General features: G+C 37.5%; 1 protein-coding gene across 1 annotated transcript in view; it reads left to right on the forward strand.

Moving 5' to 3' along the window:
• The window catches only part of hsd17b12b (hydroxysteroid (17-beta) dehydrogenase 12b), a 38,946-nt gene that overhangs the window by 16,323 nt on the left and 9,830 nt on the right, over positions 1–12,793 (forward strand). Inside the window, exons 2-3 of the mRNA XM_079637790.1 lie at positions 5,037–5,083; positions 7,177–7,252. Coding sequence (XP_079493916.1) covers positions 5,037–5,083; positions 7,177–7,252 — 123 coding nt within the window. The remainder of the gene's footprint in view (positions 1–5,036; positions 5,084–7,176; positions 7,253–12,793) is intronic.

A 12,793-nucleotide genomic window follows, 5' to 3' on the forward strand; every position in this document is an offset into this window, starting at 1 on the left:
CCTATTAGTTATTAATTAGTAGTTGCATGGATTAATTTCGTCAAAAGAATCCCTTGAAGGCATTTAGACAATCTTATATAACATAACATAACATAACAGAAAATAAGAAATATAAAAATATGCATAAAAAATATGTTTTCTTCATACAAGTTTTGTCCTTTTAATAATTGCATTTTATTTTTTTCAGCAATTATTATATGCATGTCTGTGGGTAGTATACTTTTGTGAATGAATGTATTTAAATGACTGAATGAGAGCTGCAGTTGGACATTTGAGTTTTCGTGTGTATTTACATCTCTCACGAAGAGCACCCTCAGTTACACGTGCCTCGTCTCCTTGTTTTGCATATTATCTCCCTCCGTTTAGCTCTCTTTTATTGTCACTCCCTCCTCTTTCTCATGGAACAATGTGCACAGTGCTTCCTGCCTCCTTTTCTCTCTCTCAACTCCTCTGGTGCTTTTACACTATTATTAATCGATAAACACAGACCAATATATGTTTTTATTAACCAGTCAGTTGAAAATTATACTTAATATAGACGGACTTTGATCCCTGGAATATTCTTTAATGCCTGAACATGCACTGAGGAAGTGTGTCTTCACTTAGCTCATCCATGCCCTCTATAAATGTCCGTGATTTATCTTTATTCCAGGGAATTCTAAATGTCAAAATGTCATTAACTGAGAATTTGAATAGAAAATACTTGAACGTGCGACTACATGTACGCATTTCACCACAACGACGTGACATAATTATGAATATTTGTGCGATATTTCAGCAAGAAATGTGATATTGATTGCAATTCCTTTGCTCTCCCCTAATTGAAGGCTCTTCCCCTCTTTTGCACATTGTTCTGAATGCTGCTTTATTAACAGATATTTATGAATTGCTGTAATGCTACTGTACTGCACACCGGATCGCGGAAGACATTCACATAGTTTTCCCCCTTTCTGAAAATATCTTGCCTCAGGGAAAAATAAATGCATCTCGGTCTATTTTTAGAGCAGCCGATTTTAAAACCGTCCTTTTGAACAGCGCCGCTGATGTGAAGCAAATAAAGCCGTCGAGAGAGGCACGTGGCACCCCATGCTATTTAAAGAAGCATGTTACTGGGAGTGGGGGCCCAGGAGACACTTTGAATCCTCTACTGCGGCATCCAATGAGGAAGGAGGATCCCGGTCTGCGGACGGAGATGGGTGTGCTATTACATAACACAGCAAACATGGGAACATCCAAGGGCAGTGAGGGATGGCACTTTTGTTTTTCTCAAAGTTTTCCAGGTTTGAGAGAGAAACTTGCGGGCTTGTTGAAGAACAATGCCCAATTGTTACAGAAAATTGACTTGTAAGTAAACTAGCTTGAGCTATACTGTTAACAAACACATTCATCTGATGATAAGACGTTTAATCTAAACCTGCGATGATTGCGGCAGTATTTGTGGCATGAAACAAAAACAAATTCATTATTAATGGACGGCAGCTAGCAGTCAGGGTTCTTGTACCCTTTTTTTCCAGCTTCATCCTTGTCAGTTAATTCACTAAACAGCTCTCCATTTTGTGTGACATGCAGCTGCAGTAAATGCACGGGTCTCTGACGGCATGTATACGGCCTGGTCGGCGAGTGCGGTGCATGTGATGCCGGGGGAAGCTGAGGCTCGTTTGTATTCAAGTGCTGCAGCTGTTCCAGACGAGGCTGCAGTGCCTGCCTGGTATTTTTAATCTCCTGTTCTTTTTTTAGCCTTCAGAATATTTAGTAGCAGCAGCAGCAGCAGCATCAGTGTGTGCTGTGAGGGGGCGTCGTCTTCACTCTTATAACATCATTTCTCAGTTGACCAGACTCCAGCATTTAATCTTTTGATATGTAGCTCGAGAAGGTCGACGACAAACACTTTTTTTTTTTTTTTTTTCATGCTAGTGATAACCTGCCAGTTACGGATGTGACATTTACAAGGGGTGTTTCCCCTGTCGCCCCTTTGCATGTTTGCAAAACTGAAATGCTTCCCCAGGTTATTAAACTTTGCAGTTTTAGTGAAGGTTTATTTAGCAGTTTTCTCTGTTGTTTTTCATATGGCCGACGGGTGTCTGACTAATGTACAGTTTGTGTGATCATTTTATTCACTGGGCTGTTGAACGTCATTGTTTAGCTATATACTTTAAAAATAACTTGAATTACACTGACCCAAATTCCTCATCGTCAGGTTTGGCATCACTTTCCGAAGATTTGTTTTTCCTGACATTTTCCAACAGATGATGCTCAAATTCACCATCAATCTGTGAATGTTTTCACTCAGATGCAGGCTTATAGTATTTAATATTGTGCCAGATTTTTAGAAAGTAAACCGGATAGTGCTGCTAACCTTTTATTGGAGGAACTTTTTTTTAACAAAATGTAAATGAAGTGAAAATGTTAATTTCTCAGTAAACAAAAAGTCTAACTATTAAATACACTACCTTTTTTTCAGCAAGGATGCATTAAAATGATCAAAAGTGACGGTAAACACATTTATAATGTTACAAAAGATTTTCGTTTCTAATAAATGCTATGCTTTGGAATTTTCTAAAGAACCCTGAAAAAAAAAAAAAACCCATCACGGTTTCCACACAATGTTCCACATTTCAAAATTGATAATAACAAGAAATATTTCTTGGAGTAATGTATGCTGAAAATCCATATTTACCATCAGAGGGATCATTTACATGATATAATAGAAAACAGTTATTTTAAATTATAATAATATTTTACAGTATGCTGTTTTTACTGGTTTTTTTTTTATCTAAAAATTGTAATAAAAGTAATAAAGTAACAAACATTTAGTATGTGTTTTGTTTATTTATCATGTACCATTTGTTTGTCATTCTCAGTAAAAATAATTCAATAGAATGAGAATCGTTTTGGCCATGCAGTTGTATACTATAGTCATGATGATCCATTGCATATTGTGGTATTTTAATGTTTTTATCAATATATTGTGATTTTTAAATGAAATTGTATATAATTCGAATTTAAATCGATAAATAGGTGAACTATCCCTTTAACTGTAGTAAGCAAGACCTTGACTGGTACGTTCCATATCTTATATTAAGCTATTTGTGTTAATGTTTATGAACTGTAATGCATTAACTTAATTTTTCTTAACGTTTCATTTAGATGAAGGACAAGCTTTTTTTAATGAAATTCTAAATATGTCAAAGCCTTAAAATGCAAGATAATCCAACAACGAATGTAGTGAACAGATGCGTATTCTTTACATTGATGTCTAGTTAAACTAATGTACAGATGTGATACAACAGCGCTAAACACGTGAGAGTAGAGTTTTTCTGAATAAGACTCCCATTCATTCACATTTCCAGAATGTGTTGTAGGACATTGCTCAGGGTGTGTTATGAGATGGTGGCAGTTCGCCATACAGCAGCATTCATACAAAATTTCACTCTCTCTGCATGTCCTCACCTAGCAGTACACCCTTGGAGCGTTTCGTCCCAACCAGTGTTTTTTTTTTTCCTCCGCTCATGTGGAGTAATGTATTGTAAATGTGCTTAAAAATAACTGGGAAAATGGTTCCCTTGCCTCTAACTGTGTGCCGCCCCCTCCCAACTGTACTCTCCGTTAGCTGCTTGCTTTCACTCTTCCCTTTCTATTTTTAACTGCCCCCAGGATCAGTCCTCATTCGCTCCTCCCTTGCGCTGTCTTATTGTTCGTCATCCACCCCTCCCTTTCCACACTCTCTTGTGTTACTCCAGCCGGTGTATGCGGGCTGCCCATGTAAATCTTTAATCAGGACTGTCATCTCTGACACCAAAGATGCCTGGCTAAAGGGTGGGGATGCTTGTCCCATGTCCTTGATGCCCAGTGAAGAGGGACCCATGCATGAATTCATGCTTTTCTGCTCTTTCTATAAATGTGAAGACGTTTCCCTCTTTGCTTGCCTTCAAGCTTTTTTTTACAGAGGTGAACCGCATATGTGTGGTGACAGGGCCTGTTGTCTAGGTGAAGCCTGGGCAACTAAATCTTAAAAATAAAGGCTCTTTTATTGGCATTTAGATTTTTGATAATAAAGTTTCCAAAAGTAGTTTTCACAGTGAAGCCATAGAAGAACCATTTTTGGTTCCCCCAAAGAATCTTCCAGTAAACCGTTCCTAAAATAACCCTTTTTTTTTTCTTATGTTGAAGAACATTTTAATATTCTAAAGATTAATTTTCCACTATAAATAACCTTTTGTCCAAAGGTTATGGATGTTAAAGGTTATTCGTGGAACCATTGATGCCAGTTCTACCTTTACTACTTTCTTTTATTTTTTACCAGTGTGAATGTTTCCATGAAGAACCTTTAACAATTAATTTCCCAAAAGGTTCTTTAGACTGGAAAAAAGTTCTTTACACTCTTAAAAATAAAGGTTTTGTGGCGGGGTTTCAAAGTGAAGCCACAAAGAACCATTTTGGGTTGCTTAAAAAAACCTTCCAGTGAACAGGTTTTAAAAGATCCTTTTTTTTTCTTAGTTGAAAAACATTTAATAACCTGAAGAACCTTTTCTTAGCAGTTGGAACCATAGATGCCTATAAAAAAAAAAAAAAAAAGTTGTGTATGAAGAACGTTTTATAATCTACACTCATAAACCTAAAGTTGTTACTGAAACGTTAGGGAACCCATAATGATTTGTCTATGGCATAATTGCAAAAACCTTTTGGATAATTTATTTTTAAGAGTGTAATAGAGAATGGTAGAGGAACATGTCGTCTCTTTTGCTGTCGTTTCCATGGTCTCACCATCAGCTCATACAGCAGACATCCATGTTTAATATGCACGAGAGTCCCTGGATACTTTTATTTTTAATTCCAAATAAAATACGGTTATTTTTTTTTTAATGAAATTAATGACATCATCTTTCTTTTCTCGCAAAATTAATACTTTGTGTTTTAAGCACTGTTTATCAATATGTATAATTACACTTGCTGTCAAAGTGTCTTTAGACATAGGTTGAGATTATGTGTGATGATTTACATTCTCTCTTCCTCTGACTCTGTCTTTTTCCCTGTAGTTGTGACTGGGGCCACAGATGGAATCGGAAAAGCCTATGCGGAGGAGGTAAGATTCCTCAGGTTTTATTTATCGTCCCCCCACCCCTTTCACGGAAATCACAATGAGTCATCAAACTAGAGGTCTCAGTCAGAGTTCAGGGAGAACTCCGCTCTCAAAGGTTTGCCTCGTACAGTCGACAATCCGGCAAGCATTTACTACCCTACCGCTTCTCATTTCTACTGTTTGATGGCCTTTATGAAATTGTGATTTTAACAATACATCAGATTCTGATAACGAGATCTGATTCTGTAATACGCACGATACACTCACAGCAAATAATACGATACACTCACAGCAAAGTTCTTTTTCTTTCATTTAGGTGTACTACACAGTTTGAAATACATGTACCTTCGCATCGATATACCATTTGCGAACATCCCAACGCTGCCCACACTGCTGAGAGCCGTGTTTAGATAAATATGTAAATATTAGGGCTGGGTATCGATTCTGATGTTCCGATTTGATTTAGATTCACAAGGTCTAAATTCGATTCGTTCCCGATTCGACTCAATGAATATAGATTTAATACAAATCCTATATTTATAAAAAAATAATGTGGTAAAGTGGTTAATTAATAAAGAGCCACAAACCTGTATATTAAACTATTTTTATTTTAGGTACACTTGGGTACATTTAAAACCCAACTTCAAATGCATACAATGAATGGGCAGGATTTTGATGCAAGATGAAAAATTGATGCTGAAAATTGATGCTAGAAAAGTTGCATGCCTTGATCAATCAGGATCAGGTTATTTTATGTTTAAGAGAAAACTAACATTAGCTGAGCATTAGCTGTAACATGGAGGCTGCAAGGCTATAAACCGTGTAGGAAAAATAATACTGGCTTTTGGGTGATAGATAAATAAATATGGAAAATAAATCGATTTGTGGCCTTTGAGAATCGGTTTTGAATCGACCACATTAAAAAAAACTATTAATCGAAAAATCACATTTTTTGCCCAGCCCTAGTAAATATGTGCTACATGATTTCCTATCAATAATAAAATAAACGCACAACAAAAGTGACAGCGGTGAGAAAACAGCAGTTAAGAAAGCTTCTGATCATAGTGATGTGGTTATGTTTATATAACACTTCATACAATAGATTGCCTTAAAGGACAATTCCGGCGAAAAATTTACCTATGGGTAATTAACTCATGGTTACCGAGTCGATCGTTCTCTGGGATGTGTTTTCATGATAATCGAATGTAAAGAGTTTTATCTCTAAAAACTGATTAGCTTATAACGCTAGTATATGGGGCATCGAATATAAGTAAAAAGAAATAGTCTCACACTAACACGGTAGCATAATGAGGGTCCCTACATGCAAACCAAAGCATTGAGAACTTTGTAAGTGTACAGAGAGCTTAATTAGAAGATACTTTATAAAGACAGTACACGTCGCGTTTACAGGCAGGAGCCATCTTTGGAAAACAGTCTCGACCAGTCGAGCCACGAACGCAGTGCTATGTGAGCTGAACTGTGATTTAAACCTGCTCACTTAGCACGGCGTTCGTGGCTCGACTGGTGGAGACTGTTTTCCATGAGACGGTTTGCATGTAGGGACCCTCATTATGCTACCGTGTTAGTGTGAGGCTATTTTGAGCCTTGTTAGTGGTATTAACTAGCGATTTCTATTCGCTGCCCCATATACTAGCGTTATAAGCTAATCAGTAAAACTCTTTACATTCGATTATCATATAAACGCATCCCAGAGAACGATCGACTCAGTAACCATGTGTTAATTACCCCTAGGTTCATTTTTTGCTGCAATTGTCCTTTAAAATCAAGCAGCTTTACACTATTAAACATGAAAAAAACAGTGTCAGGGTCTCTTTCAAGTAGAATTACGACTTAAATTTCTACTATAAAGCAACTCGTCAGTGTGTTTGTTTTTACTCAATTCTGACCTTGACGGACAAAAGTTCTTTCTTTAATTTCACTCTAATTGAGACCTTTAGAGTAGGATCCTTTGTATAGTAATGCAGATAGAAATATGATGATTGTGAATACTAGCGTAATTATGATCTGATCATGTGTGATTTCAGTTGTTATCATTTTGTATAGTTATAATGTGAAATGTTTCTGATTCTGTGCAGCTTGCGCGACAAGGTTTTGCTATAGTTCTCATCAGTCGTACTCAAGAGAAGCTGGATGAAGTGTCCAAAGCTATTGGTAGGTGCCTTCTTCGACCTGTGGGAAAACACTCTATAGACCTCATTTATAAAACACAAGCAGAATGATTTTTTTTGCGTAAACCATTCATACATTTTCAGGAGTGTTTGTTTTTGAAAATTGTTAGTTGGTCCGGAAAAAAAATACAGCTGCTTCCAAACACCAATTAATGTGGTGTAAAACATCAGAACGTTTTGTGTTCTTTTAGATAAACTGATGACACTATTTACTATGATAACATATAATAATAATAATAACAAAATCATTTAGTTAAATGTGAAAATTAATTTCACTGATAAACAAAAATGATTGAAAACATCCGCCTAGACTATTTTAAATTTATTTTAATTGATTGTTACTACTCTGTGTGTAGAATTTGTCAGCAAGATTAACAATTGAATTAATAAAGTTTTATTAGGCATATGGCCAATAGGTCTGCGAAACCTGATAAGGGAGTCCAGAAGATCCCACAGCATTCCTGTACACATAATTCATGGGTGGGGTTTATTCTAATTATGAATGAGCGTGCATATTATGTGCCCTATTTATGAATGATTGGAATTCATTGACCTTTACAAAGGGCCAAAAATGAACACTCACCAAGTACCAAATGCAAGACAAAATAAAAGTATATGAAACGGTGAAACAGTTGGCCGGTAATATTTTTATGAATTCTAACGATGCAAGATTGTGAGAACATGAACGTGAACTTATGTGAACGACGCTCCGGGCAGTTGACTGTTCATTTACTTAAAGGACAAGTTTGGTATTTTACACTTAAAGCCCTGTTTTCAGATAGTTTCTGATGAAATAGAACGGTTAAGATAAAAATTTGGACACATGCTGCTGTCCCGAGAATTTCCGGTTTCTTTCGCTTTCCCCCTCACCTCCACAATGGCTGCATAGGTGCACTGGAATAATCCTTCCTAAAACAAATTAAACTTTCGTTTACAAAGACGTGAAACTCACGGAGTGGTCAGGGGTGTTCACTGATATGCTCACACAAAAATCGCTGCAAAAGATGCTTTCCAACAGGTTTTATCGTAGTTTTTGTCCAACTCCATTGACTTGTATTGGATGTGCTGTACAAGCAAGCGGCAACCTCCCTGTCTCTCTCTTGAAACCAACACGGAAGTGAATTAAACAGCAATTCATCGACTGGCCGCTTGAGGCTGGCTGCAGAAGTGAGTCAAATCTGTATCTCCCCCATGTTAAAATGCCCAACTTTACAGCAGAAAAAAACATGTTTATAGCCTGGTTCTCTATGTGGCTTTGGTCTATACAGCTAATTTTGCCCTTCATAACAACTGTGAGGGGGGTGAATTTTTTTCTCACCCGTTTAGTTGATTAATATTTAAAGTTCTGCAAAATTAAGGGTGTGTCCACTTTTGAGTGACGGGTGGATTCCGGATGATGTCAATGCTAGCCGGTTTAGCCGTCACTTCACCTCGGCAAATTCCAGCTGCTGAACTTGCCATCTCTGCCGTGTTTGTGCTCTTTTCTGGATTATTTCATATAATTTAATACACCCATTACTTCGCAAACGTCTTTGGATTCCGCCGTTGTCGTCGAGTGTCGTTCGTGAGAACAGCCAGCGCTGTATTCCAGTCGTTCTCCTCTGTGAACATGCACTAATGGATGTCTGACAATTTCGTTGCTTTTTGGAGTTTTCAGATTTAAAAACGTCTACAGATATAAAGGCTACACTCGTTCTGGGGTACCGTTGCTCTGGAACAGATTATAACATGCTTATGTACCGTCAGATGAAATCCTGCAGGTGTCTGTGTTTCTCCGTCCATGCAATAAATGCACATCCTTGAATGAGCGTGGATTTCTAGCGCATTTACTTGAGCTTCATAGGTAACGTTAATATATCTATGGTTTGACCCATTTGAAATGCGGCCAAAATCAGAATTTAAAATGAACTGAATAATAAAGCTCTCTACGAACTTGACGCTGACGGACCATAGACTGTAAAAAAGAGTGACTGACATGTATGCACAATCACGGTCACACACACTCTCAGAGTAATATTGTAAGTTACTGTATAATACATTTTCAACTAGCAGAATAGCTGTACAGAATCACGATACACGGTCTCACTTACTTTTCACTTTACATGTCTTTTAACTATTATAATATTTCAAAGGGCAAAAACAGGACCTTTTAATTGGCATTCTGATTTTAATCATCAACTGTCACTTTAGCGCGAGGCCCTGTGCAGTCGCAGACTTGGTACTGTGAGTAGCATATAGCATTAGCTCCCAAACCTGAGCTAACTACATAATGTCGAGCTAGGTGGGCGTGGTTTCAGATAGCCAGGCTGATCTTCTCCGCCTCTTTGCCCATATTCTGTTATCCGGGAGTGAAGAGCGGTGACGCGAGGCCAAGATGGCGATGGCCGGCTCCGCCCACTTTAGGCTTCAAAAATGCTCTTCAGAAACCTACGGGTGACGTCACGTACACTACGTCCATATTTTTTTTACAGTCTATGGGTACAAGTCTATCGAGTGTATGCACACGTTTAACTTCCAAATCTAAGGTTTATGAAGCATTTGTGAATTTGCAGAGGTTTTTTTTTGCGTAATGTTTTTTAACGTGCAGATTTAGTGATGTATGAAAGGAAATTTCATGGAGGCCCAATGTGTCTGTTTTTCTTTTTTGTAGCTCATATCATATCTAGAGAGCAATTTGACCAATGGTTGATATGAATGCATAGGTGCACATGCTGCAATTTAATTTTAGCAAATGAGTAGCATGATAATGGGTTGAAATAAACACCAAAACTTATAAAAAAGTTTACGCAGTATTGATACAAATCAAAATTCACCAAAAGATTTAAAACCAACAATTTTGTTATTCTTAAAATGGCCAAATGTGGTTTGATTAATCGGCCTTCCACCACTCGGTTTACCTATTACTTAAAAATACTCTTATAAAATTTGTATTGCTGATTTTCTTGTTTTATGTACATTGTGTTGCTTTAAAAAGAGATTTAATTTGGTCCCACTTTTTATTAAAGCTACAATATGTAATTTTTTTTTCACCGCTAGGGGTCGCTAACCTCTTACAATAACAAAGTTGTACGTTGATGACGCAAAATTCAGGCGGAATTATGGAACTTGTCGTCAAGCTGATGAATCTAATAATGTTTATGGATGAGTGAATACATTGATGTTTTTAACATGACTGTGGGATAAAGTAGTAGGCGATTGCTTATGAGAGACAGATATCAGGGCCACATGCGAGTCCCGCGGATATAAAGGAATTAGGACCTGCTAGTGCTGTATTAATACTCACACAGGTCAGTTTATTTGACGAATTAAACTTGTGAGGTAACGCAGTAGGGGTGGGAATCTTTTACCATCTCACGATTCAATTCGATTCCGATTCTTGAGGCCACGATTCGATTCAAAATCGATTTTCGATTCAAAAAGATTTTCCATTCAAAACGATTCGATTTTATCCATAATTATTTCTAATCGGGTTTCTCATCATGATCTACTCTCATCTGCTTTGCTATACAGAATGACAAACGGAGACTTTAAAGTGTCTTTTTCACATTTATTAAGTTCAATTCTCAGGGAAGTGCCTTTTATCAAAAACATTGTCTGGTTCTCAATTGCTACTCATTAGTATCTAGCTATAAAATAAGTTGGAACAAAACAAAAGTGCTTCTTCATAATACAAAATGGTTGAAAATAGATGCAGTTTACCACAAATATCATGTAGAACACAACCCCAAAAAACATCTATATTTCTCAGTCAGACTCAGTAACTTAAAGAATAACAAGTTATGAAAATAAAGTGCTTCTTTCAAAATGAATAATAGTCCTACCCCTAAGCTACCTGGCGATGAAGCAGCGATAGGCCGTTTTTTTTTTTTTTTTGCCTTCTCGGAGTTGGCAGGGAGTTTCGTGAAGCACTGCAATGTGCGTTGGTCTGCAGCTGGCGGCTGACTGTACGTTCACACCGCCGCCGACTTGAGCTGCAAAAAAGCTACGGCCGCCCTGTCAAGGACGCTTGTCAAAAAGTATGGGGAATCTTGTTGACGCTTTGGCCGCTCTGACTTTGGTAGCAGCATTCACAATGAAATGTAAACGGTAAAAACAAGCAATGTATTCGGCAGTTTAGGATATCGCACAAGATTTGTCAACACAGAAAACATTTCATCACTGGAGAGTTTTTTTCCCGACACCATCGTACTAATTGATTTTGATTAATATGCGCGAGGGAGAGAGAGAGAGCAGACAGCGCTCGGGTGAGTGCGCGCGCGCGGCCGACTCTCTCTCTCTGCTCGTTCTTATGCCCTGTCAAGCGTGTTTTAAGTTAAACAGACAGGACTTAAAACACATGCAAATGGTAGGAACGAAAGATCTCCCTCTCATCCATTTGCTTCCTTTTTGTTTTAGTTATTTGCCGCTCACGTCCCGTATAGGCTAGTTACAAAAATGGAGGCGAACAGCCAGCTGATTTTATTTATTTATTAAATAGATTCTTGGACATTTCAGATCGATTCTGAATCGTTGCAAATGAGAATCTAGGTTCTTCTGTGAATCGATTTTTTTGGCACACCCCTATAACGCAGTGCTGTTTCACTTGGTCTCTACACTATCACACTAAACTGCACTTGAGTGTGGTGAAAGTTATAATGTGTTCGTTTGTTGGCTGAATGAGACTAGCAGTAAGCTAGATCAACATTAGAATAACATACAGATCATATTCTAACATTTCATCATGTTGAACTATATAACATTGATTAGTTTTATGTACAATTGCTCACCTGTCTAATAAAGTACATACAAGAGTGGCGTCTCTGTCAAGTCTGTGGAGCTCTCGGCGTCTCGAAAACGCCACGCCGATATTGCTCCCATATTGTCTTCCTGCCATGGTCCATAATGTTTGAACGAAACAACAACAGCGTGAGCAGGCCGCTAGACGTTACGCAGTTGTCAAAGTCTGTCGCCATGGTTACTATGGCAGTACGAGCGGCTGGAAACCAGGAATAAAGGGAATATTACGTCATTGACAGGCGACAAGTGAAATTCCGGGATGGACCATTATTTAAAATTGGAATTTCTCTGAAATTACATTTTTTGGGAACTTTTGGGATATTGTAAGTACACAACTGCAGGAAATATATCACACTGTGCAAGTGATTTGTAGATATTTTATTACAAAATTCTTACATATTGTACCTTTAAGGGACTTTAACTACTATGTACTGTACTAACATTTAAATTTGTAATTTGTTTGACCCAATGAACTTATTGTATACTTGAATGTTTTTACATTGTATTTATATTTTAAAAATACTTGCATGTTACAGCTGTAATTTCTGTAATTACATTGTTGACCCTCACTTTACACTCTAACCCACCCTTAAGCCTAACCATACCAAACCTGTCCCTAACTTTACCAATATCCCACCTCAATAGCAGCAAAAGTGTTTTGCAATACAACATGAGAACAATAAGTACATTGTACATGATATTTATTTTTCTAATCCAAGTACATAGTAGTGGAAGACACCTATATATA

This window comes from Phoxinus phoxinus (assembly GCF_949152265.1).
Source record: "Phoxinus phoxinus genome assembly, chromosome: 2".
In the NCBI taxonomy this organism is placed as follows: Eukaryota; Metazoa; Chordata; class Actinopteri; order Cypriniformes; family Leuciscidae; genus Phoxinus; species Phoxinus phoxinus.